Consider the following 25,631-nt stretch of genomic DNA (forward strand, 5'->3'; position numbering starts at 1 on the left):
ACATAGCCATTACTCCTATTTGTCTGGCATAAACAGTTTATGAAAAAAGATGGTGTCGTAGGCAAATTGGGGCCACTCCATACTGATATCATTCAGGCCAGAAAGGAATACTTCCAGGACATTAAAGAAGAAGCCTTGGTTGCATCAAGGTAGAGGTGGGAAGTTTCCAGTAACACTGTTCAAGGCTGAGAACCATTCGGATATCGAAACTTCCAAGCTGCCTCTTCCCGTTTTTATAAATATAGCAATATGATTTTAACAATGGGGCCAGATTGGATAGGATGCTGTTACAGAACCCCAATCATATGGTACCCTCCTGATCAATATCGTAGTGATTATAACTTCAAGGATCATGAGGTAACCCGGGATTTCTCTGTCCTTAAGCAAAAGAATGGTTTTAGGAATTACAAGGAGGAAGTATATCCTACTTATTCCCTCTCTCAGTTGCATCTGAATTATACGCTTGCACGAGGATGTGCAACAAGGTAAGTTGGGGAGTATGTTGGGATAGGAAAAAGGTATGATATCTCTTCATAAACTGCTTCATTTATCATTCATCCTTATATGATTATCTTCATTTATAAATTAAAATGACGAAAATATCAGCTAAAGTTGGATGAAACTATTTGGTGATAGAATAGGAAAATCCAGTACGAAAAATTGATTCTTTGCTATCTTTGTATGAAGAGATGTGGATTGGGCAAAAGCTATTCAGTTGGAAGAATAGCACGAGGTCATAAAAGGGAAAATTCATGGTGTCTTGGGTAGACAAGGAAGCGGAAGATCAGTTCGAACATTCCTACTTTATCACATGATCATATTTTATATTGTGAAATCCTCAGGGACCCTTGATCCTGAAGATTTAATTTTATCCAAGTTTCTCTTTTATGTTATATATAGGGCTGAAAGGAAATTAGATACAATTTAGAATTTTAATTTGTAATTATTCTTTTTGAAACATATACGTTGTTATATCAGTGACTCTATCAGTTGTTACTCGAAATTAATGAAAGAAGGTTATGTTTGATACATCTTCGTATTCTGAGTTTTTATTAAGCAGAGGCTTCTAGCGACTCTGGGCCCAGTCACAAGAAGTTCCACTGCTCCTTTGTGTTATAGTTTTATATTCAGTCTTTGCAATTGATTTAATGTTCAGTTATTTCCTTTATTGTGAAGATTTGTGATATTGATTTATATTGTTGTTCAATTACCGATTGTTGATTGTTGTTCACTTATTGTTGTTGTTCAATTGAGTAATGCAGATTGATTTGGGTTGTTATAGATTGGTAGTGTTGTTCAGTGGTTATAGTTTCTTTACTTGATTAAGTGCAATTAGTCTTAAGCTTATTTGAACGATTCTAAGTGTAATTCTTATTTGCATTCAGTTTCAATTGATTTCGGAACAAGTTGCATAGAATTGCAGAGTGTGTTGAGAGTATTTCTTCCATAGATAGTTCTTTTCAGAATTGTGTGAATTGAATTGAAGAATTAGCCTTTAGTGATTGCAATGATTCGTCATTAGATAACCTCTAGATTCACTGCACATACTGTGTTGGCACTCTTGAGATAAAAAGACTTACCTCGGGTTGACAACTAATGTAGGGATTAAGATTTCCTGTAAAAAGACATCTTAGTGAGCCAACACTCGCACCCAAAATCAAGAGATAAAATGCCCAGAAAGTCCTCCTAGCCTCCATGCATGGTGCCTCAGTCCTACAGCTCTCTCCTAAGGAAACCGCACCCTAAACAGAGATAAACATCTTCATAAACTTGACTCCTTGACACCTACGTCCTTGCCTTAGATGTTGTTCTATTTCATAGGCGTGGATAATGCACTTGGATTTATCCAAATGAGGTTGGAGGACACCTCTATATATATAATTCAATGGGGGTCAAGAGACGTGACCAATGGGCTTTGATGAGCCAACATGGAGGTGAGGCCAACCTTGATAATTTACATGTGAGAGAACATAAATTCAAAAACTCATTTCTCCTTATCCAAATGTGACGATATTTAGCTCAATTTTGGTCCTCTCGAAAAGAGGAATTAAATTTCAGAATTATCTTCTTCAAAATACCTATCCATAGTGGAATTTGGCCCTAGTTTCCAATTTTAACACTTCGACAATAAATTTCACCCTAGATTTGGGTTTTAAGCTAGAGGGAAAAAACTATTTTGATTAATCGTGTTTACAAACACAGGTAATCAGTGAGGTTAAAAAACATCTTAGGATGAAATGTGTTGCCAAAATCATAGGTTTACCTAGGTTGTTACATAATTACACGGTCATACTAGCATCATTTACATTACAACTTACAGAATTTGGTTTTACAATGACATGACAGATAGTTGGTTGATGCTTCTGACTGAAATTTTTTTTTCCAACTGCTTCCTTGGACATGTGACAAAATATGTGCAACACAACCTAGGAAGGGTGCTAGATAATAGTGATATATTTTTAACCTAGGGTCTTCGACATAACCCCATGGCATGAATCGACAACATGTGAATAGATGTGTTGATTTAAAGCATGGTAAAAAATAAATTATTATCGGTCAATGAGTTATATTGTTAACATGTGTGAGGGGACCCACAAATGATGATAATGGACCCCAAGGTAACTAGTATAATCCACTAATTGTGAATAAATGAGCTAACATCAAACACCGGTGGAATCACACAATCAGGATTTAATGATGTAAACCCATTGTCGATTGCGAGGAAGCCTCCCGCTGAGGTCTGCAAGCTCCAACGTACTATTGTTTCCTAAATCAAGTTGTTAGATAATAAGTTGGTGTCAACAAGAAAAGATACATCAAAGGAGAGCCTTGATGTATCCCCCATCAATCGACATGGAACAAACTAAAAGATGATATGAATGGATGAATTCATTATAAAATGAAGTACAAATGAAACAATGATGGCCGACACAAAAAGGTCAGCAAGGACTGCAAATAGCCAACACAAGCTAAGACTTCCCTTGAACACATAATGGCACGACACAAAAGTGACTTGGTAGCATGACTAATGAGCACCACATGATATCGTGCAACAGTACAAGAGGCATTGAAGCACGCTCCATATTGAGTGAGAGAGTAACCAACCATAGGAGTAGGGAGACTCATATTATGGTATGACTTCTAGGCAAGTTAAAACCCAAGTATAAGATAATGACATAGACAAGTGTCGTGTTCAAGAAAAACATGATTAACATTTCCAATTTGATGAATAACATAAATAAATGTTCCCTTCCCATTTTCACTTTTTGTTCTCCGTCATGGTTTAATGAGCACAAAAGAGAAGACAAGTATGCTCAATAGATTTCAATTTCATAAAGTTTATCGAGGCCAAAAAAAAGATAAAGGTACACTCATAACTTTCTTGTTAGTTTTTGTAGCATCGAATGGTATTCTAGTCTCAAGACTTTGTGGAAAGGATAAATCAAAGAAGTTATCCAATACCCATAAATATTTCTAGAAATTCCACCTAGAGATGGCTCAATTAAATTAATTAACCATAACTTAAAAATTCCTAACTCAAACTTAGGAAAAGTTCTTAATTAATAGGAATTAATTGAGAAATGTGTGAATCATCTAGAAACTCACGCAGATCGACTTAGAGAGTATCTCATCCATCGATTAAGTTTTAATCTTGGTCATTGGGGTCCCAACTAGAGATTATAAGAAGAGGTCGATGGGTAGATGGAGAACACACCAGTGTAGATACTCAGTTGCCCATGCATTTAGAATTCCTAGTTACAGAGTAATTCAATAGTGGAGATCGAGTCATGAGGTGAGAAGCAAGTGGAAAAAGAGGTTAGCAGTGATCCAGAGGAAGTTTTCTAGTCCTAAAGAGTCATAAAGAGGAGGTCAAAATTTTCTCCAGGAAGAAGTACATGGATTGAGCAGTTGCTTCATCAGAGCAGTTCAATTTGGCTGAAGGGGAGGATATTTTTAATTCCAAAGGCCGGGAAGATTTCCCAGAGGGCTAGAGAATAATTTTCCTATTCATCATTTCTAGGACAAGCATGTGAGGGTCTTCTTGGGTGACACAGGGCATGTGCAGAGTAGGTGGAAAAATTTCTTTCCAGAGGTAGTCAAGTGCCAAGATTGTTCAAAGAGAGGATAAAATCTCTCAATATATTTTTTCCAGTATTTCTCTTGGGTAGAATCACTAGTTTGGTGACATTTTACTATACTTGGAATTTTTGTTGCATAATAATAATATAAACCCTAGTCGTTGCAACTGGTTTCCCCACATTGGGTTTTTCCAGGGACTTTTGTCCAAAATAATTGTGTCACAAATTTTGTGTGTGTGCTAGCATTTCTTAATTTCCAATTCTTTATTTTCTGTAGTATTTTATTTGTGAATATTGCAGTGTGATTAATTTGTTTTTGTCGTAGCAATAAACTACATAATTAATTTTATAGTTAGAAGAATTAATTCCAGTTGTTGCAATAGAAATTTAGTAGAAATATTCACATGGTATCAGAGCATATTTGATAGATGGGAAGCTCAGAAGAAGAAGAGGAGAATTTGGTTGTTCATAGGGAGTAGCAGGCCAAAATTTTCAAGATCTACGCAGTACCTAGCTAGACAGTGTGAATTGTTGGATAGAGGGTTCAATTTTCAGTTGCAGGGTGGCAGAAAAATCGATTTGTCCATAAAATTGATTTCAACTAGCAAAGGGAGAAAAAAACATCTCAGTGTTTTCACTGAGAAATTTTCTTGTCTGGGTGCAGAAGGGTTTTGCAGTAGTTTTCTAGAGCATAATCAACACTGGGTGGAAGAGAAAGTACAAACATAGAGGGGGGAATTTCTAGATTTTCCTAGAGGGTTTCCAATTCCATTTTTCTGGAAGAGATCCATAACTTTCCAGTTATATAAGGTCATGCAAGTTTTCCAGACGATTCTATTCGATTTTTTGGGTTACATATTGTGTGCCATTTTTCGAAGAAGGACATTTTAAAAAGTTGAGTGAGCAGTTCTAGATTTTTGGCATTATGGCACAGGTTTGGAGCTATGGCACAAGTGTTGTCCTTGATGGCAACTCTCTTTGGTAACAGATCTCAGTTCAGGCTTTTAGAATGAAGGAAATGACATATACGTAGTTTCATCTAGGCGAAGACGCGTATACACGCGGGTTAGAGTTTCAAAGGCGCATGTGCGTATACACGCACTTTCATGCAAGGAAAAGCGCGCATATGTTGGAGAACTTACCTTTGGTCCGTGGTAGTTAGTCCTTGGTATTGGAACCTATGGTTTCGGACCATGGTACTATGGAGCGATAAAAAGGTGTCTTTTAAACTCCTAATTACCTTCACATTAATTATCAACCCAGGGACGACTTTTTATTTCAAGAGTGTACTCAGTCTGAGGCAGCTATTTACTCAAGAGTAATGTTTTGTAGTATAGTGCTTAAAATACAAAAGTAAATGAAAGCTTGAAAAAGAAATCTAACAACAACATAAACTCAAACGCTCTGAAATCCAACTATTCACTCAGCAAACATCAATTGAGGATACAGTAGCAGTAACTCATTCCTCTGGATATTGATGCAATTGAAATCAAACTGGAACAAGACAATCAATCTGGGAATGAGGAAGCAATAACCAATGTTCTCTACAGTTGACAGTCCTGCTTTAAAGCAATCAAAAGGAAATTGAACTTGAACTAAAGCTGCCATTGAAAGTAAACTAGGAAAACTCTTTAAAAGCAAACTAGTGCAATTAATCAATAGCAATGAACAACAAAGTAAATGGGTGCATGTCTACAACTTAACTACTTCAAAAGGCTAAATCACACCAAGCATTGCATCAGTCTAAGGTTCGGTAGCAATAACCCATCCCTCTAGAAACTGATGGAAAGGAAATTAGAGCATGGACCATAGGTCTGGGAGCTAGGCAGCGACTGCTGAGGCTCACTACAGCCTTAGACCTTCTCTCACACCAAAGTAGCAAATGCAAGTAAATGGAACGACAGAAAGTAAAATGGAACAGCAAATAGGAAATGGAACAGCAAGTCTAAAATGGAATAGCAGTAAATGGAACAGCAATCAAATATGAATGTACAACAATCCAAATCAAGCACGCAACACACTTATCATTAAAAGGGACAGTAATATGAGCTTCGATACAATATGCATGAATCACAGTTATAAAGTAATAGCAATTGTAACGGGACAGCAATCCCAAATAAACAACAGTCACAATTTAAGAATACATCATACAGTTGTACCGAATTAGGAACATACAGCGCGGTTAATTTGTAATCGAATGTCAATCTGTAAGGAACAACAATGTTATATTAATTATCAAACGGAATAGAAATGCGATACAAGGTTAAAATGATAACATAGCATTCCTGTTGAAAATAACAATAGTATCCAATCAAATATATATAACAGCGCTGATATGTAAAACAGTAAAGTGCATCAGATTACTGAATAGAGTAAAAGAAAGAAATCAAACCACACATGAAGCATAAAGATATAATACAGCAGCAGCGTACTCCACCAGAGGCTGGGCCCTTAGCCGCCAGCGGATGCTGCTGGGTTACTTCAGGATCAAAGATGAAATGGCAACTAGATTTATATTAAAATATCAAAGCAGAGTTACAATGGATTACAACAAGAAATCTCTCAATCTCTCAGCCATTATCCATTCTCTCTGCCATCCTCAATTCTGAATCTTTAATTCATCCTCAATTCCATCATTCGAATCCCTCTGAAATCACCCTGAAATCACCCTGAAATCACCCCCCTCTCTGATCTCTGTTGTGATTTAAATAAAGAGAGATCAGAGAGCAGTTACAATCAAGATAAGTACAACATGATTTCTATTAAAAAATTAGATTGTTTCCAACCAATTGATAAACAAGAAGATATATTTCCATCCAGCTTTCAACAAGAGCAAGACAAATTTGGCTTTGCAGCTGAGATTTGGAGGACGGCCGCAACAACAAATCTGAGAAAATCGTGCTCAAAGAACCCTGCGTTTCTCTCAGTACAAGCCGAATTTGGGCAAACCGTTCTATGTCAAAGTTAATTGGGCCTATTCTGGACAAAACCCATGTTCCGGATTTTCCAGATTCTGCTTCATTTGCTCAGAATCTCAACCGTAAAACCGTCACTTCTTATTCCAGCGAATTTCTGAGTTGGCACTTTTAATGATCAAGTCTTCAATCTGGAAATTATCTTGGAGGCTAAAAATGGTAAATAATGTTACAACTGATTTATTAAAACTATCATTGATAAAATCACGCATAATCATCAATTTATTAGAAATAAAAGAGAATAAATAATATTCATCCATGAGAGCATAAATCATTTATAAAATGGATTTAAATGATAAATTATAATAGATGATATAATAGAGAAGAGTAAAAATGGATGAAATGAGTGTTACAAAGTGGTCGTATTCATGGCCCAACATACCCCCACACTCAATATGTTGCATGTCCTCATGCAACGAAAACTGAATATATTGCATGTCTTCATGCAACCCAAAGACAAAAACCCATGTGTTAACCAAGCGAAAAAAAAATATGTTCATCTCAGCTCATGAAATGGATAGAACAAATGAATTCTTCCTTAATTAATGAATATTCACTTTTAGTAATCTTGATGAAGGCATAACAATTTTTACATTGACATTCAATTATATGTATATATGAAGTTGCAACAAAATATGATATAAGTAACAGCAAACTTCATTAACCATTTTCTCAAAAACTACAAACCAGCTTTTGTTGAAATTTGGCAAGTAAATTTGTAATATATGAATGCCTTTATGATCCAAAAATCAGACTGTTTTGATGCACGGATCATGAAATATAAACAAAATGGTTGTAGGTGAGACTGCATGATTTCCGAAATTTTATGAACCAATTTATCTTGAAATTATCTAGGTATGTGTATTTTAATAGTATGTCTGTGTTTCCCAGAGATCACAAGAACTGAGTTCATAGTTTTAAAAATATTATGGAAATCAATTTCTACACTGAAATTGTATGCCTTAAATGAGAAAGAAAATAGAAAACATCCATCATGCGTAGCAATTCCTCCCCCTCTTTGAAAAATTAGCATGCCCTCATGCGATGCTAGAAAACAAATAGAGGTGGTAGCTACTATCTGTTGAATTCTATGCTTGGTGTAAAACAACATGGAATAAGGGAGGTGTTGAGAATGAATAAGAATAGCAATGGATGATAAATAATATGAATGATGTGGTCATAAGAAAGAAATGAAGGAACACTCCCCCACACTCGGAAATGATATGCTGCTGAAAAAGGGGAAGTGGTAAAGATGTGAAATGAAGGATGATAAATAATGCTTAAAATGGATGTTCATTAAATTCTCCTAAATTTGTAATAAATTAGAAAATTATGCTATTTTACCTCGATTTTTACCTCCAAAAAGAAAAATGGGGAATGACATATAGGTACTGGCATTTGTTGAAGCTAATGTAGGCAAAAAAGGTGGAATCTAGGCAAGCACATCATGTCTGAACAATTGTTCACGTTCGCGAGTTGCTCGAGCCTCTTCTGTTAGTTGCAATAGTGTGGTCATGCTGCGAATAGAATTCTCCATACTTGTTGTTTTCCTGTAAACAAAGCACTAGTTTGCATACAATGTTCTTGAATCCATAGTGTTAGCTTTGAATAGCAACAGATAAGATGCATGCAAAATTTCAATTAGAAAAACTTATGTATACATGCAATACTAATATGTTGTCAAATCAACAAGGATGGCAAAGTGTAGTAATTATATCACATGCAATCCCATAATGCATACATTCCCCCCTCCAATTGGAGAATGGGTTCCATAACCATAAAGCATATGAAAGGGGTGGTGCTGACGGCAAGGCAATGGAATGAACAATATATCAGTAAGTGAAGCAGAGTACACTTATCAATGACAGGACGGTGAAAGTTATGGTTATATTGAGAGCAAAGTTTGTAAAGATAGTTATGAATAAGAGATAGGATGCTTTGGATTGATGATAGTTTATGCAAAACGAAAAAGGACAACAATATGCTAAAAAGATGCTTTGCTGATGGTATTCTAGCTGAAAATGATGTGATTGATCTGAAAACAATTTCTCATGCATAAAGGTTCAAAACAGGGAAAAAGTTAAGGAAATAACTTCTCTGATAAAAAGAAAAAATAAGAAAAGGGTATTATAATAATAATTGACGATAAGATATAACTTCAATACCATAAGCAGAGCCGCTGCTGCTAGTAGGCTTCCATAGCCTTGGCAGGGTTTCTTTTTAACCCATACGAGCCAGAATCCTTAATTTATAACTAGAGAGTTTCAGTGTTGTTCTATAGAAGAGATCAATGTGCTGGCATGGTAACCAGATAACCACACTGCCATTCACTAGGATGTAGCAAAAGTGATCAGGCCGGCTCGTGATGAGACCTCCTGTTCCATGGATAATTTGGCTATCCAATGGATCATAACCCTGGTGTGGTGGCCATAATGGGAATGTCACTTTGTTACAGCCTTATGAACATGGTAGGCTGGCTCGTAATGAGACCCCCTATCCTCCATCTGCGAAGAAAATTTTGTTATTATTACACATTTTTATGATAAAAAGAGGGAGGCTCAGTACTCCTTAAGAGCAGGGATGGCGGAAGAAGTTGAAGATGTCAATAGAAAAAATATACCCATAATCTCATTTATTACAGACAGAGAAGATTATAACCAAGGATGATGGAACCAGCATGGTATTAAGATGATCAATCAATATCATGTTCAACAGAAAATAATGCAGTAAAGTAGTATATAAATAATTGTGTCCCTTTTGAAAAAAATCTATCATCAAGGAGTTGTCCTGTTAAAGATCATAACGTGAATGATATTAACTCGCTTCAAAAGAATCCATAATTCTTGTCCTCATAAAAATAGTGTACTTCATGCCATAAAAGGGAATCAGTAAAATGTGGTTGGGATGAATTAGGAATAATCTCACAAGAGGAAGAAAAGGGTTGCTCTCAAAAATATTCCCAAAGTGTCTCTTTTGAATGAACAGCAAAAAAACTCAAAAAGTGGTGTTCCTTATAGGGAACAACAAAGGAAATGCACACAAAAAAAGCAAGAATACACACAAAAAAGTGTGAAAATGCAAATGTCGTTCCTTTGGAAAAAGGAACAGCAAAAACTAAAAGTGTCGTTCCTTTAGAAAAGGAATAGCAAAAACGCAAGTTCCGTTCCTTTGGAAAAGGAACAGCAAAAATCAAAAGTGTCGTTCCTTTGGAAAAGGAACAGCAAAAATGCAAGTGCCCCGTTCCTTTGGAAAAGGTACAGCAAAAATCAAAAGTGTCGTTCCTTTGGAAAAGGAACAGCAAAAAATGAAAAGTGTCGAAGTGCTGTCCCTTTCGAAAAGGAACAGCAAAATGTGAAAGTGCAGAAGTGTTGTTCCATTCGAAAAGGAACAGCAAAACGTGAAAGTGCAGAAGTGTTGTTCCATTTCAAAAAGGAACAGCAAAAACGTGAAAGTGCAGAAGTGTTGTTCCATTCGAAAAGGAACAGCAAAACGTGAAAGTGCAGAAGTGTTGTTCCATTCGAAAAGGAACAGCAAAACGTGAAAGTGCCGAAGTGCTGTTCCATTCGAAAAGGAACAGCAAAATGTGAAAGTGCAGAAGTGTTGTTCCATTTCGAAAAGGAACAGAAAAACGTGAAAGTGCAGAAGTGTTGTTCCATTCAAAAAGGAACAGCAAAACGTGAAAGTGCAGAAGTGTTGTTCCATTCGAAAAGGAACAGCAAAATGTGAAAGTGCAGAAGTGTTGTTCCATTCGAAAAGGAACAGCAAAATGGACAATCATAAAATGCAAACATGCAAAAAAACAAATTAGTTGTTCACGGCATTGATGCTGAGGATGAATTACACTTTGAATGAAGCAACACCTGAAACACAAAATATAAGAGAAATTAGAAAGGAAACAACATTTTATTTAATTAAGTTACCACAGCTATGATATTATGTAAAAAAAATGATCTTTTTGAAAAATGTTTTGGCAGCAGTGACAAGAGATGAATCTTCAAATCGAAATCAATTCTTCATTTGTTCTATTATGAATCCGTTGGGTAATGAGTTGAATGAAATTCCTTTGTTTTATTAAAATTTGTTTCAAGAATCACTCGTCCATAAATTGACGTTCTTTTTCTCCTAGGACCTGCAAAAAACGAGTGTCTACCTGCAATAAAACATTAAATCATGGAGAAAGAGAGGTGCACAGCTCCCCTAATCCAAGAATTATGCAAAAAACTAATAGGTAGTTACTATGTAGAACAAATCCATGGAGAAAATAACAAAGTAAAATTTATTTGTCACCTGCGGGAGAGCAGTGGCCAATCATGCTAACCTGCAGTGTTTTAATCACAACATCTTTGTTTTTCGTCAAAATTGAGTGATTCCAAAGCAAAATGAGATCTAATTCAAAGGGTTATCTCCAGTAGAAACAGGTTTTAAAAATTCAATGCTACGATATGTCAAATTTGTTTAGAACAACCTGCGTAATAGAGTCATTTTCGATTACCCAATCTAGACCAACGATTGATATTTCAAGCATAGATTCTTCGTTTGATGTCGGATTCAAATGATTCAAATTGGAAATAAAAGTAGATTCATTTATTTATATCCAATAGAAACAGGTTTTGAATACAATAAGAATTGATAGGTCAAACACTGTAAGGAACAGCCAGAAAGACATAGTTTTAAGGGTGCTGATTTACAATAGACAGTCATTATTTTGATCATAACTTCCCCATACGATATCAAAAATAATTGATTCCAATTGCATTATAAACTAGATTCATAGGGGAATCTACCATAGAAACAGGTTTCAAAAATTCATTCATTTAGGCCTCCAAAAACTGACTGTCCCAGCTCTGTTCCTGAGCTGCCCACTAGACACCCTGTCAATGTTTTGTTTCTAACTTTTTCGTTTCAAATCCAAATTGAGTGGTTCAAATTGGGTTAGAAAGTAGGCATCAAGGGCTACCTAGGGTAGAAACAGGTTTTAAAAATATTCACTTTTGGTCCCTCAAAACATGACTGTCCCTACTGTTTTTCCAGAAAGTTCATCAAGCCCGCAAGCCAAAAAAATTATATTCAAGCATTTTTTCAAATTGATAATAAAAATGAAAATGAGTATTTGTAGAACTTATTATTTCTATTATGACACAAATAGATTGAAATATTTATCACCGATGTTGATTTCGATAGCGTGTTGCAACAAAAGAAACAACTAGTTTTACAAAAATAAAAAAATGTGTTTGTTTTATTTCTTTATTTATTTTATTTTCTCCACTATCCTACTCTTCTTTGAGAATTGAATATGTTTATGTATAAGAGTATTTCCAGTGGAACCATGTTATAAATAAGGCCTCATGTATGCACATACCCAAATTCGAAAAATGCATGTTGATAAAAATTAGGGTATGAGAAGCCAACTTCCCTTGAAAAGATGGTTTCAAAAATTGTTGAAGTATGGAGTGATGATGCAAACATGTGATGGAGTGAAACCAATCTTCAATATATCCGTTACTTTCTTGATTTCCCATCATACCATGAAGTTCTTGAGCTTTTAAAATGATTTGTTGGTGCAACCTACAAGGAACCTCATTTTCTTCCATAGCTTCTACAATTTTTGAATTTGAAACACTCTGAATCTCATTGTAAATTTTCTCTAATGGAACATGTGAGATAGAATGGGTGGGAAGGGTGGGTAAATTTGGCAGTTCAACACTGTAAGCATGTTGTACTGGTTTATTGCGGTGAAGGTGTGGAATTAGTTGAGCAGGAAATTCAAAAAAAATGTTGGGCAGTTTCTTACCATAACAGAAGATGTCCTTCATGTGTTCCTTCGAAGCTCCTTCTTCCAATATTCCTGTCAATTAGTTAGTGCAATGGGTGGTGCTTACATCACCACTTGAGTGAAATTATGTGATTTATTTTTCAAAATTTCTATTTTTTCCCTAGTCATTCACACGAAAATTCAAACATCTATTTCTATACAAGAAAGCAACAACAAATCTGTTAGGAAAGCGAACAGTGGAGTAGGGATATTACATGCTCCGTATGCAGGTTCTTACCTTCCGTTTTTAAGATCCAACTCTTCCCTAACAGGCACTCATCAGATTCACACTACTCTTTAGAAATGGCTACACTCTCCCCGACAACGGCGCCAAAATGTGGAGCGATAAAAAGATGTCTTTTAAACTCCTAATTACCTTGACATTAATTATCAACCCAGGGACGACTTTTTATTTCAAGAGTGTACTCAGTCTGAGGCGGCTATTTACTCAAGAGTAATGTTTTGTAGTATAGTGCTTAAAATGCAAAAGTAAATGAAAGCTTGAAAAAGAAATCTAACAACAACATAAACTCAAACGCTCTGAAATCCAACGATTCACTCAGCAAACATCAATTGAGGATACAGTAGCAGTAACTCATTCCTCTGGATATTGATGCAATTGAAATCAAACTGGAACAAGACAATCAATCTGGGAACGAGGAAGCAATAACCAATGTTCTCTATAGTTGACAGTCCTGCTTTAAAGCAATCAAAAGGAAATTGAACTTGAACTAAAGCTGCCATTGAAAGTAAACTAGGAAAACTCTTTAAAAGCAAACTAGTGCAATTAATCAATAGAAATGAACAACAAAGTAAATGGGTGCATGTCTACAACTTAACTACTTCAAAAGGCTAAATCACACCAAGCATTGCATCAGTCCAAGGTTCGGTAGCAATAACCCATCCCTCTAGAAACTGATGGAAAGGAAATTAGAGCATGGACCATAGGTCTGGGAGCTAGGCAGCGACTGCTGAGGCTCACTACAGCCTTAGACCTTCTCTCACACCAAAGCAGCAAATGCAAGTAAATGGAACGGCAGAAAGTAAAATGGAACAACAAATAGGAAATGGAACAGCAAGTCTAAAATGGAATAGCAGTAAATGGAACAGCAATCAAATATGAATGTACAACAATCCAAATCAAGCATGCAACACACTTATCATTAAAAGGGATAGTAATCTGAGCTTCGATATGTTAGCTACCTATACCAATAGGTTTCATATTTCATGATTGGCAAAGAAAGTTCCAAATATGCTCTGCTTTGGTGATACAAAGATCCCATATTTCCAAAAGGAGACAATGTGTGTATATAGCTTCATGTTGATTAAGTTTTGATGGATGGTCCAAAAGCCTAATCTGGATCATGCCATGTTTCAATTTTTCTGTTGTAGAATAGAGAAAGAAGTCTGTCCAAACTGTTTAATCTTGGCAGACCAGTAGCTTAGGTAGAGAATTGAGGTTCCCAACTGCTTAATCTGGGACCTTGGAAGCAATAAGGGTAGCCTTGGATAGAAAATCAAAAGGAAAAAGCCAAAGAAAAGAAAAGGCACATAAGGGTCTGCAAGTCTAAGTGCACCCTCCATGAAGAAACAAAAAATGCTAGGCAAGTAGATGGGTAGGCAGATGGGATTGCAGAAATGTCATTCCTTACAATTGAATGTGTGCTAACCTATTCACAAAGGAAAATCAATGGATTGAGAAGGTCTTCTTCTCCATCATGTTGCAGCAAAGCAAAGGAGCATGTCTAACTTCACATTTTCCCCTTTCACATTCATTACTAACATCCCTTCATCAGTTGAGATTCATGGAAGAATTTGAGGTTTTATGGTGGTTCTTATTCCTTTAAAAGCCACATTCCTTGTCTAAAAATCTTTTCATTTTGATCTACTCCCTAAGCTAAGTTATCTTCACATAAACTTAGTGATTTCACTCCTCATTCACCTTTTCCATCCATATTAACCCCTAACTTCTATTATCTAAATCCCCTATGTTACCCTTTCCCTACTATTATAACACTATGGTGTATAAACCCCAAGCATTGTATAAATATCCCTCCCCTTGGCATTATAGCCATATGTTCACTGTTAGGGATTAAATTGACATCTGGTCAGTTTGAGAACCCTAAGCCTTACCCCTCTTTCCCCTTCAGAAGTCATTTAACCCATTGAACCCTTCATTTGCTAAAAAACCTTGTAAAAAACCCCGTTTTCACCCTTAACCCGCTCAATTGCAAAATACACATGAAAACCCACTTCTTCCGATTTATCCAAAGTCTGGGCGCTATGCGCGATTTTATAAAAAACATTGAAAAAACCACGCAAATGCGCCAATGATCTAAGGTTCCCGCTGGGCGCATTTACCAAAGAAAATATTATCTTAACCCCCGCCCGTACCTGTATCCACCTGGTAGCTCAATGATCTGTCGACCGTCGGATCGGGCCTTTTTAATCCGACGGCCCTCATGCATTTCGGACCGGCCCCGACATCCGTGAATTACCTTCCGAAATTTTTCAGAGGGTGACGTCAGGCCTCTGCCACGCGTCACCCCCAAATCGTATCGGAGCCTCCTCTGACAATTCCGCCTCCGTATAATAAGCGGTGCGATATGATACCGCTTACTGTTTCCGGTTTCTGCCAACCCGCCCTGCCAACGTCACTACCACGTCACTGCTACGTCATCGCCGTGTCAGCGCCCCCGTTAGCCATTTGCTCCACCTGTCCGCCACCTCACCATACCCATGGACCGCTTACAGGCCGCCACGTCACCCGATGACGTCATGCTGACGTCATCCGACCTTGACCCCACCTGATGACGTCATGCTGACGTCATCCAAAAAAAGCGCCAATGTTCCAAAAAATCCATATTTTGGCCAAAAAGCCGTGTTTTTTGCACTTTTCGCAAAAACAACTGTTGTTTCCTCTGCATGTAATTTACGTCCAAACTGTCGCCAACCTGCTGAATTCGACCTGGATACCATTGGCGCGCCAAATCCACCTGCATTGTCACCATTGCCAAGCAAATTTACCAGGTATTTATCAAATTCACCTCCCCTGTGCTCGGTTGTATCCAGAATTGTCTGAAACAAAGCTTAAAAGAGTGAAAAACACATAATTTACCGGCAAATCCCCTGTACCTAGTCTCCATTTGCAACTGTAAGGTCGAAATTCACCTGCTAAGCCTTGTTTACCCGAGTTTTCATAGAACCTGCATTCTGTTCGCGCAATTGTGAACGGGAAATCCAAACTGCACCAATTTGCTGTGAAAAAGAGTTTAAGGCCAAGCATTTGTCTCATCAAAGCTTTGAGCAGTATTTCAATTGCTGCAATTGACCATTCTATCCTCTGTTCCTCAGTAATTCACCTTTCTTTTTCAAAGAATACTCTTTTGTATTGCTCTGCACAGTGACACCAGATTATACAGCAGAATCCTAAACTAACTATGGATACTCCAGTAGCACCTGTAGCCTTGAATGTTGCCCCTTTAAATGCCCCTCAGAGAGAATTGGAATGGCAACCTCTAGCAGACCTGGATTATCAAATATCAGAGGAAATGCTGATGAATACCAAGTTCCACATCCACCTGCTAAATGAATTGAAGGCTAAACATGAGAGTGGAACAGATGTATTGGGCATATGGGACTCTTTTCTCCCTATCTTCAAGCTCCCTCAGGTCAACCAGTTTCCTGATTTAATCCACCTATGTGCCGAATGCTATGACCCTACTCAGAGGGTTGTGCTTGACCCTTCAGGCTCAGTTGTTTTCTATATCACCCCTGAAGCTATCAAAGAGATGCTGCATTTCAAGACTGAGAAGAAATTAGTTCCTTTATCACTAATAGATTTGATAAATCAAGGAGCTAGATTGACAGATGCTCAGGTCACCAAACTCAATCAGCTGTACATTGACTCTGACACTGTGAAGTATCCTCCTCTTAACCAAGTATACCTCAACCAATTGGGCAGAGATCTTGCAGACATGATTAGTCCCATTTTGGGCTATAATTCAATTGAATTTGTTGATGAAACTGTGCTGGTGATCATGCTCATGTTCTCTCCTGGCAAGTCTCCAATCTGCTATGACTATGCCACCTACATCTCTGATAAAATACATGAGCAGTTGATGAACTTGGCAAGAGAAAAGGTGTTCAGATACACCTCTTACATCTACCACTTAATCCTATACTATCAACATGAAAAGTTTTCTTTTGCTGTGAAAAGAGTGGATGCCCAAGGCAATCCAAGGTCAGTGGTCTATTGGTCCTCTGCCTTCCACTGCAGATCTCACTCTCCATATACTTACTGTGAGTTCATAGATCTCTTCATCCACCCAGCCATGTCTCTGATGATGAGCTCACCTCCTCCAAGACTAACTGATGAGATGCAAAGGGTACTTCAGTTGTCTAAATTATACAGCATTGGGGACTGGTACTTCTACCAGAACCACACAGTTATAAGGATATATGGGTGTGAGTTGCCCCCATACAGATTGCCCAAATATGTGCCCATGAGATTGTTTGCCCTGGAATACTTCAGGAAATTTGGGAATGCTGATGTGCTACACTTTTCAGGCAGAGGCAAGAAAGCACAGCTCAAGGTCAGGAACCAATTAGGCCACTTTATCTACAACAAAAGGGAGGAAGGTTGGCAAGAGGCGGATAGAATGTTAGAATCCCTTGGCTTGCAAACCAGTTTCCTTTGGAAACCATATGACCCCGGTCACTTCATAAGCCTAAGAAGGGTCAAATATAGGCTGGCCAGTTATGACCACGTAAGGATTCCTCATATAGAAAAGTATGCAAATCAAACAAAGTGGAGGAGAGGAACCTTAGAGGAGCCTCTCACACAAGAAGAGTTAAATCAAAGAGCACTAAGAAATCTGAAAAAGGTGGCTGACCTAGAGCTTTGTTCACAGGTGTTTACTCTTCCAAGCACTCAAGTGGGAGCAGCTGCCTCTTCCTCCACAGCAAATCAGCAAGCAGCCAAAGCTACTGAGCAAACCTCTACCAAAGGCAAGGAAAAGGAAATGGAACCAGAACAGCCACCTCATGAGGAGGTACAGCAGCAACAACAACAGGTACAACAGCCACAAGAGGGGCAGCAAGAGAAAGAGCAGCCACTACAACAAGAAAAGGCAGCTGAGGCCCCAATTTTCACTGAGCAGCAGCCACCACAAATTGTGCCTCCTAGGTAGGAAACAACAGCTGAAGCCTCAATCCTCCAAACCCCACAAAAGGAGGATATAAGTAGAAAGAGGGACAGAGAGACTCCCCTCACAACAACAACAACTCAAGGGAAGAAAAGACACAGAATGAATCCCCTTTCAGAAGAGGAAATGCCTATGAGGCAATCTTTGGGCATGGGCCCACCAAGTATGGAGGCCTCAGCAAGTTCCTTCCAGCAGGAACAAGAGAGGATAGTGGGAGGAGAAGTCAGCTCCTCAAGCCAGCAGAGAGAAGGTGAACTGGGCATCAAACAACAGTTCATTGACATAAAGAGGAGGAATGAGCCAATAAAAATACAGCTATATAATCATTTGTTGAAAATGGCTCCCACTAACCAGCAAAGACTAATGTCTGCATATGATGTTAATGAAGGAAAAATGATCATGAGTCACTTCATGCCAACTGCATTGCAACCACAGTCCCCTGCAGACTACTTAAGGACCAATCTTGAGGTCCTTGCCAAGGACATCCACCCGATGGATCAGATTGAACTACACAAGCAAACGGGTGAGATGGTGTATGCCTCCTTGGCAGACAAGACTTTGGTGAACTACAGGCTAGAAAATAGCCTAAACAACACCACTGCCCAACTGGAGTTGGAAAGAGCATCCTCTCAAGCAAAGGACAACAGGATCAGGGCCTTAGAAGATATAATCATAGAGATTGGGCATGATCCCAAGGACATCAAGGGCATACAAGCATTATTGAAATTGAGGGATGCAGACATGGCAGCATTGAGGAAAAGGATCAAAGTCCCAGCAACTATTCACCCTCAAACGGAAGAAGTTGCCCAGCTGAGACATGATCAAGATGCGGCAGCTTTGCTGGTGTCTTTATACAAACAGCTGATCCAGACACAAGAGAAGTTGGGAGAATCAGAGGCTGCACAGGCAGCATTGCAAGCAGCATTACAGCAAAAGGAAGGAGGTCAAACATCTCAGCCTCCTCCAGAAATAATTAACCTTGAGGAAGCTCCTCCAACTACTGCTCCCCTCACTCAACAAACAGAACAGGCAGCACCTTCTACCTCAGCACCAGCACCAACAACAGAGCAGGCCCCAAGCCTGGACATGCAAAAGCTGAGAAATGAGATTCAGGCCCTGGAAGCCCAAATGACAGAACTAAATGAGGCCAGGGAGAATTTAGCCAAGGTAAATGAAAAATATGATAAATCAAAACAAAATGTGGCTGAGAAAGGAAGAGAGATAAAGGCTCTCAAAGAAAGGATAAAGGAGCTGGAGAAGGAGCTCACACTGGATAAAGTAGTGGCTGAGCTCAAGACAGTGCTATGGGCCAATATTGGCCAATCCATCACTGATCAATGGCAATATATTGAGACAATTCATGAGCAGTTGGAGCTCATTGCAAAAGCACACAGGGAAATCCAAAGAGCTAGGGCATCTCTAGGCAATATGCCTGAGGTTGCCAATAGAATGATCAATGTGCTTAACAACAGAACAAGTGCTCAGTTAGCAACTATGGGAATCTCCAACAGGACTGAGACTATTTTGTTAATAAAGAGGGTCCTAACACTAAGAAGCCTGGTGCAGACACTAGAAAGAAGGACCCAGGACATGCAGACAGAGGTCAATAGATTCATGGACAAATTTGTGGCATTGCAAAACAGAGGTCTCCCTGGCTTACTGAACAGCGCAGGAAGGCTACTTACACATGAGCAGTATGCCAAGAGGGTCAACACATTCGCCACAAATCAGATCACTGAAAGGCCCAGCACCTCAAAGGAAACAGGGCCAGCAACAGGACAAAGTCTCTACAACAGGGTAGAAAACTTATTTTTTGTCATGGATGAGATCAAACATCTGTTTGAAGTGCCTCCCAACTTCTACAAATACACAGAGGCAGATGAGACATTAGAGGCAATTCTGAGACATCAATTGCCCACACAGGAATACTGGACCAAAATGATACAGTTGATATTATAAACCAGAGCCTGTAAATCAAATTTTCATTTAAATTCATAGGTGATCATGCACAGGAAAATTTGATAAAACCAGCATGCATGAAAAGGAAAAGGCTATGCCAACTCAGCGGAACTAATCGGCCAATAAAGCAAGATTGACAGCTACAGATGACAGGGCCAAAAAACTACAGCACGACAGCCATAAAGGCACATTTTTCCAGAATTAAAGCAGAACGTTCAGACCGACTCAGTGGCCTCCAAAGGTCAAAATATCTTCTGACATACATAAAGAGCACTTATTTTGTATTCAATGATGTAATAACTTTCTTATCTACTATCTTGAAAAGTTGGTGAACGTATTCATTTCTAAAATGACTCAACGCTCCAGATATTTTGTATGACCAATTGTATATATTCCCCCCTCGCATAATCTTGCAGGGGTTGTTGTTGATCTCTCTTCAAGAGTTTCTTATGCTGTAAATTTCCAGACTATTAATACAAAAGCTGATGGAATTTCCAAAGCTCTGCGTTATCTGAGTCATTGTGGTGTTTTGCTGAATGTTACAGGATTCCTGCGTGTTTCATGGCACAATAAGTCCTCTTCAAACTCTCGTTATGTGTTTTTTTTTTATCTTTTCATAGCTCAGTCATGCTTCTATGTTTCATAGTTAATAGCAAAGAAAAAGAATAGTTCCTGGATTTATTCACAGGATACCCTGAACTCAATCTATGCTATTATAAGTGTTTTCTTCAGTTATAGTCATAAAGTGTAATTCTCAATTGCTGCACTTTCAAACTATATGCTTTCACAGTGATTGTTGTTTCAGGAATTCAAGTTTGCTCCTGTGCAACATATCTCTTTCTCACACCCAGCTTAGTGGAAAATTCTTAATTGCCTTTCACTGGTTGAACACACCTCATAATCACAATTTCAGATTTGTTCCATGAGATATTTAAATGGCCCTGCAGTTTCAGCAACTCAACTCAATATTTCAGACAACCTGTAGCCACAGACTCCATTGCCCAATGGACTAATACTGCCTGAAAACTTACACCTTAGATGCAGAAGACATCCCTCAACCAAAACATAAAACAAAACCCTGAACATTATAGCTAGCCTAAAATACTATCAAAATAGAGACAAATCATAAAGAGATAGCCCTCTCTGATTACAGTTTGGCTAGAAAATGTAATCCAAAGATTGGTTAGTGGTTACCACGGCCGTATTCCCTTGGGAGTCAAAGGGAACAACCTGGGTGTTAACACGATACAATATGCATGAATCACAGTTATAAAGTAACAGCAATTGTAACGGGACAGCAATCCCAAATAAACAACAGTCACAATTTAAGAATACATCATACAGTTGTACCGAATTAGGAACATACAGCGCGGTTAATTTGTAATCGAATGTCAATCTGTAAGGAACAACAATGTTATATCAATTATCAAATGGAATAGAAATGCGATACAAGGTTAAAATGATAACATAGCATTCCTGTTGAAAATAACAATAGTATCCAATCAAATATATATAACAGCGTTGATATGTAAAACAGTAAAGTGCATCAGATTACTGAATAGAGTAAAAGAAAGAAATCAAACCACACATGAAGCATAAAGATATGATACAGCAGCAGCGTACTCCACCAGAGGCTGGGCCCTTAGCCGCCAGCGGATGCTGCTAGGTTACTTCAGGATCAAAGATGAAATGGCAACTAGATTTATATTAAAATATCAAAGCAGAGTTACAGTCGATTACAACAAGAAATCTCTCAATCTCTCAGCCATTATCCATTCTCTCTGCCATCCTCAATTCTGAATCTTTAATTCATCCTCAATTCCATCATTCGAATTCCTCTGAAATCACCCTGAAATCACCCCCCTCTCTGATCTCTGTTGTGATTTAAATAAAGAGAGATCAGAGAGCAGTTACAATCAAGATAAGTACAACATGATTTCTATTACAAAATTAGATTGTTTCCAACCAATTGATAAACAAGAAGATATATTTCCATCCAGCTTTCAACAAGAGCAAGACGAATTTGGCTTTGCAGCTGAGATTTGGAGGACGGCCGCAACAACAAATCTGAGAAAATCGTGCTCAAAGAACCCTGCGTTTCTCTTAGTACAAGCCGAATTTGGGCAAACCGTTCTTTGTTAAAGTTAATTGGGCCCGTTCTAGACAAAACCCATGTTCCAGATTTTCCAGATTCTGCTTCATTTGCTCAGAATCTCAACCGCAAAACCGTCACTTCTTATTCCAGCGAATTTCTGAGTTGGCACTTTTAATTATCAAGTCTTCAATCTGGAAATTATCTTGGAGGCTAAAAATGGTAAATAATGTTACAACTGATTTATTAAAACTATCATTGATAAAATCACGCATAATCATCAATTTATTAGAAATAAAAGAGAATAAATAATATTCATCCATGAGAGCATAAATCATTTATAAAATGGATTTAAATGATAAATTATAATAGATGATATAATAGAGAAGAGTAAAAATGGATGAAATGAGTGTTACAAAGTGGTCGTATTCATGGCCCAACAGGTACCTCGTCAGACGTGTTGATCCCAAGTATTGGGTCCATGGTATTGGTTTATTATGGTTTTGGACCATGGTATTGTGGAAGGCCTAAGACTATAAAAGAGGAAGGAGATCATTTGGAAAAGGATCATCTGAATTATTTTTGAATATCTGATAAAGTGGTAGATCTTGAATACTGGGAATTGGGTTATGGTGTAGATCTGGATCTGAATGAAGGAGGAACCTTAGCGCAAAGAGAAGGATAAGTTCTATTGATGGATCATAATCTTTAAGCTTGAATGATAGTATCTTTATCTGTACGAAGGTTCAGAGAAGCGAAGGCGCGTATATACGCTTGTTCATTGAAGGAAAATAGCGAATACGCAGGTTGTTCCACACACAGAAGCATATGCACGCAGGTTTCAGGCTGTTAAAGTAGCGTATATATTTTGAGTTGTGATCTTGCTGCTTCTATTTATTGCTGCAGTGTTCTGGGTTCAGATTTGGTGTGTGGTTACTGTTACTGTGATCTGGGTACAGTCGTCAGAGAAGTGTTTATTTTGATTCAATTTTAATTGGTGAAAAGGTGATTGGGTGATGCAGAAATTCTTGATGCTTGATTGATGTTACTTTTGGATCCAGTCTGAAAATTTATGAAACGTGGTCCCTGAAAGAAAGAGAAGGTTGTAGCCTTCTGTAGGCCAGCACCTATGTACTAGTATCTTGGCTAGTGCAAGAGCAAAGGGGGTTGTAGCTCCCTTCCAGGAGAAGCTGGAAAACGAGAGAGGGTTGTAGCTCTCTGCAGGTTACAACCTGCGTACTGGTAAAGGACTGCACCAGTACAAGTGTAAAAAGAAGTTTCTAATTAAAGAGAAGATAGAGACGAATTGCAGCAAGTGGTTTTCACCCACATTGGGTTTCCACCTTATATCTTGTGTTCTTGTGTGTGATTGTCTTTCTGCTCTGTTTTACTGTTTCTGGTTACTGGTTATTTGCTTCTGAATCACAGATTAACAATCAACATCAGAAAGATAAAGTAAATTAAAAGTTTGCATTATATACGTTGGTTTCCTTCTGCATAATTGCGTATATACATGGGTTTAATTAACAGAAGTAGTGTATATCATTTCATTTTGAAAAAGGAATAATTGACTTGATAATATTGATTCACCCCCCCTCTCAGTATTATTTCCAACAATTGGTATCAGAGCAGGTCCTTCAGAAGAAGCTTGATCGCTTGAAGGAATATCGTTCATCATGAGCAACTACGAGAGGGAAGCATCAATCAGGCCGTCGATTTTTGATGGGACAAACTTCGTTTATTGGAAGGTAAGAGTTACTACCTATCTTCAATCTCTTGGTACAGAAGTCTGGGATATCATAGATACAGGGTATACTTTTCCATCAGCAACTCCTACCGATCCGACTGAGAAGAAGAAATATGAAACAAATGCAAAGGCAGTCAATACTCTATTAGGATGCCTATCTCAATCAGAATTTGTCAAGCTAATGCAGTTTAAATCTGCAAAAGAGATATGGGACAAGATTGTTCTGAGCTATGAAGGAGATGATCAGGTAAAATGAGCAAAACTTCAAACCCTCAGGATTCAGTATGAAAATCTCAAGATGTATAATGATGAAAGTGTGGCTAACTATTTTCTTCATGTAGATTAGATTGTTAACTATATGAAAAAATTGGGTGAAGAAATAAAAGAGGTTGTTGTGGTTGAAAAAGTTCTAAGATATTTATCCCCTAGGTTTGAATCTAAAGTTTCTGCAATAGAAGAAAAGGAGAATCTACAAAGCTTTAAAATGTCACAGCTGCATGGAATTCTAACTGTTTATGAAATGAGGAAAGGAGGTCCATCAGACAAGAGAGAAGTTGTCTTCAAGGCTTCAGGCAAAGGAGAGTACTATGAGTCAGGACATGTGTCAGAAGAAGAAGAAGAATCAAATTTTGTCAGAAATCTTCAACGGGTTACTGGACAGTTCCGAGGTAAGTTACCTTTCAAATGCTTTGCTTGTGTAAGAGTCGGTCACTATGCTGCCAAATGTCCTCACAAGGATAAGATTGACAAAGGGAAGGAATTTGTTAGATGGAACAAGAAACAAAATGCAACTAAGAAAAGTTACTACACTCATGAAGACAGTGATGGCCTATCAAATAGTGACGAAGATGAATGAGGTAATGATTATAAACTTTTAATGGCCTTTGAAGATGATGATTACATGGATGCTATAGATGTAGATGGTTTTTATGAAGAGATTTCTCGACTCAAAATATGTTTAGAAGAAAAAGATATGATCATTGATACTTTGCAATTCCAACTTGATGAAAAAGAAAAATCTCTTGAGAAGTTAGAATGTGAAATTGTTGGCCTTAGAAAAGAAATTGAGAAAACAAAGGCTCTTAATCTTAAATTTGTTAAAGGATCTGAAACTCTGGATGAGATTATCAATGTACAGCATTCTCCACTAATCAAGACAGGTCTGGGTTATAATGGAGAAACATCTCAAGCATCCACCTCAAGGAGTTATCTTGATGCAGCAAGGAGGAATGAGCAAAAGCCCAATGGAGATCACCAGGTAAAGCAGGGACGAATTACATCAAGAACAAATAAAGACTACTAGGTAAACCAAGGGTAATCCATCTTAAGGGTGAACAAAAGCTACAACCAGCCACAGGTAAAAACTTCTCAATTTGCTTCAAGAATGGATGACAATAGAAATTAAAATCATTTGGCAGGTAGATTTGATAATCGCAGAATTTTCTTCAATGGCCAATGTTTCTCTTGCCATAACTTTGGTCATAAAGCAGCTCAATTTGTTGCTTATAAGACAATCATGACTAGAGAAGCTCAAAAACAAAGAAGTATGACTGGGATTACGAAAAGGACCTATAAAAACTTTTCGGCCCTTGAAAATGAAATTGAATGTTCTATTTATAATAACTTCGGTCATGAAGATTCTAAATTCAGGAGCAGGTTTCGGCAGACAAAGGAACAAGCCTCAAGCACCAGAACATGGAGAATAAAGGAACCAAAAACAGAAAGATGTGGGATAGCTTTTTATGCAGAAGGACAAGAAA

The 25,631-nt window shown here is 37.9% G+C and overlaps 1 protein-coding gene across 1 annotated transcript in view; it reads left to right on the forward strand.

Moving 5' to 3' along the window:
• Window positions 1-261: 261 nt before the first annotated feature.
• Window positions 262-25,631, forward strand: part of LOC149247603 (putative WD repeat-containing protein C2A9.03) — a 33,927-nt gene continuing 8,557 nt past the window's right edge. The window contains exon 1 of the mRNA XM_089444707.1: window positions 262-357. Within this exon, the coding sequence (XP_089300833.1) occupies window positions 262-357 (96 nt within the window). The remainder of the gene's footprint in view (window positions 358-25,631) is intronic.

This window comes from Pinus tabuliformis, chromosome 7, assembly GCF_031772625.1.
Source record: "Pinus tabuliformis cultivar Carrire ecotype Pingquan chromosome 7, CPIR1, whole genome shotgun sequence".
In the NCBI taxonomy this organism is placed as follows: domain Eukaryota; kingdom Viridiplantae; phylum Streptophyta; class Pinopsida; order Pinales; family Pinaceae; genus Pinus; species Pinus tabuliformis.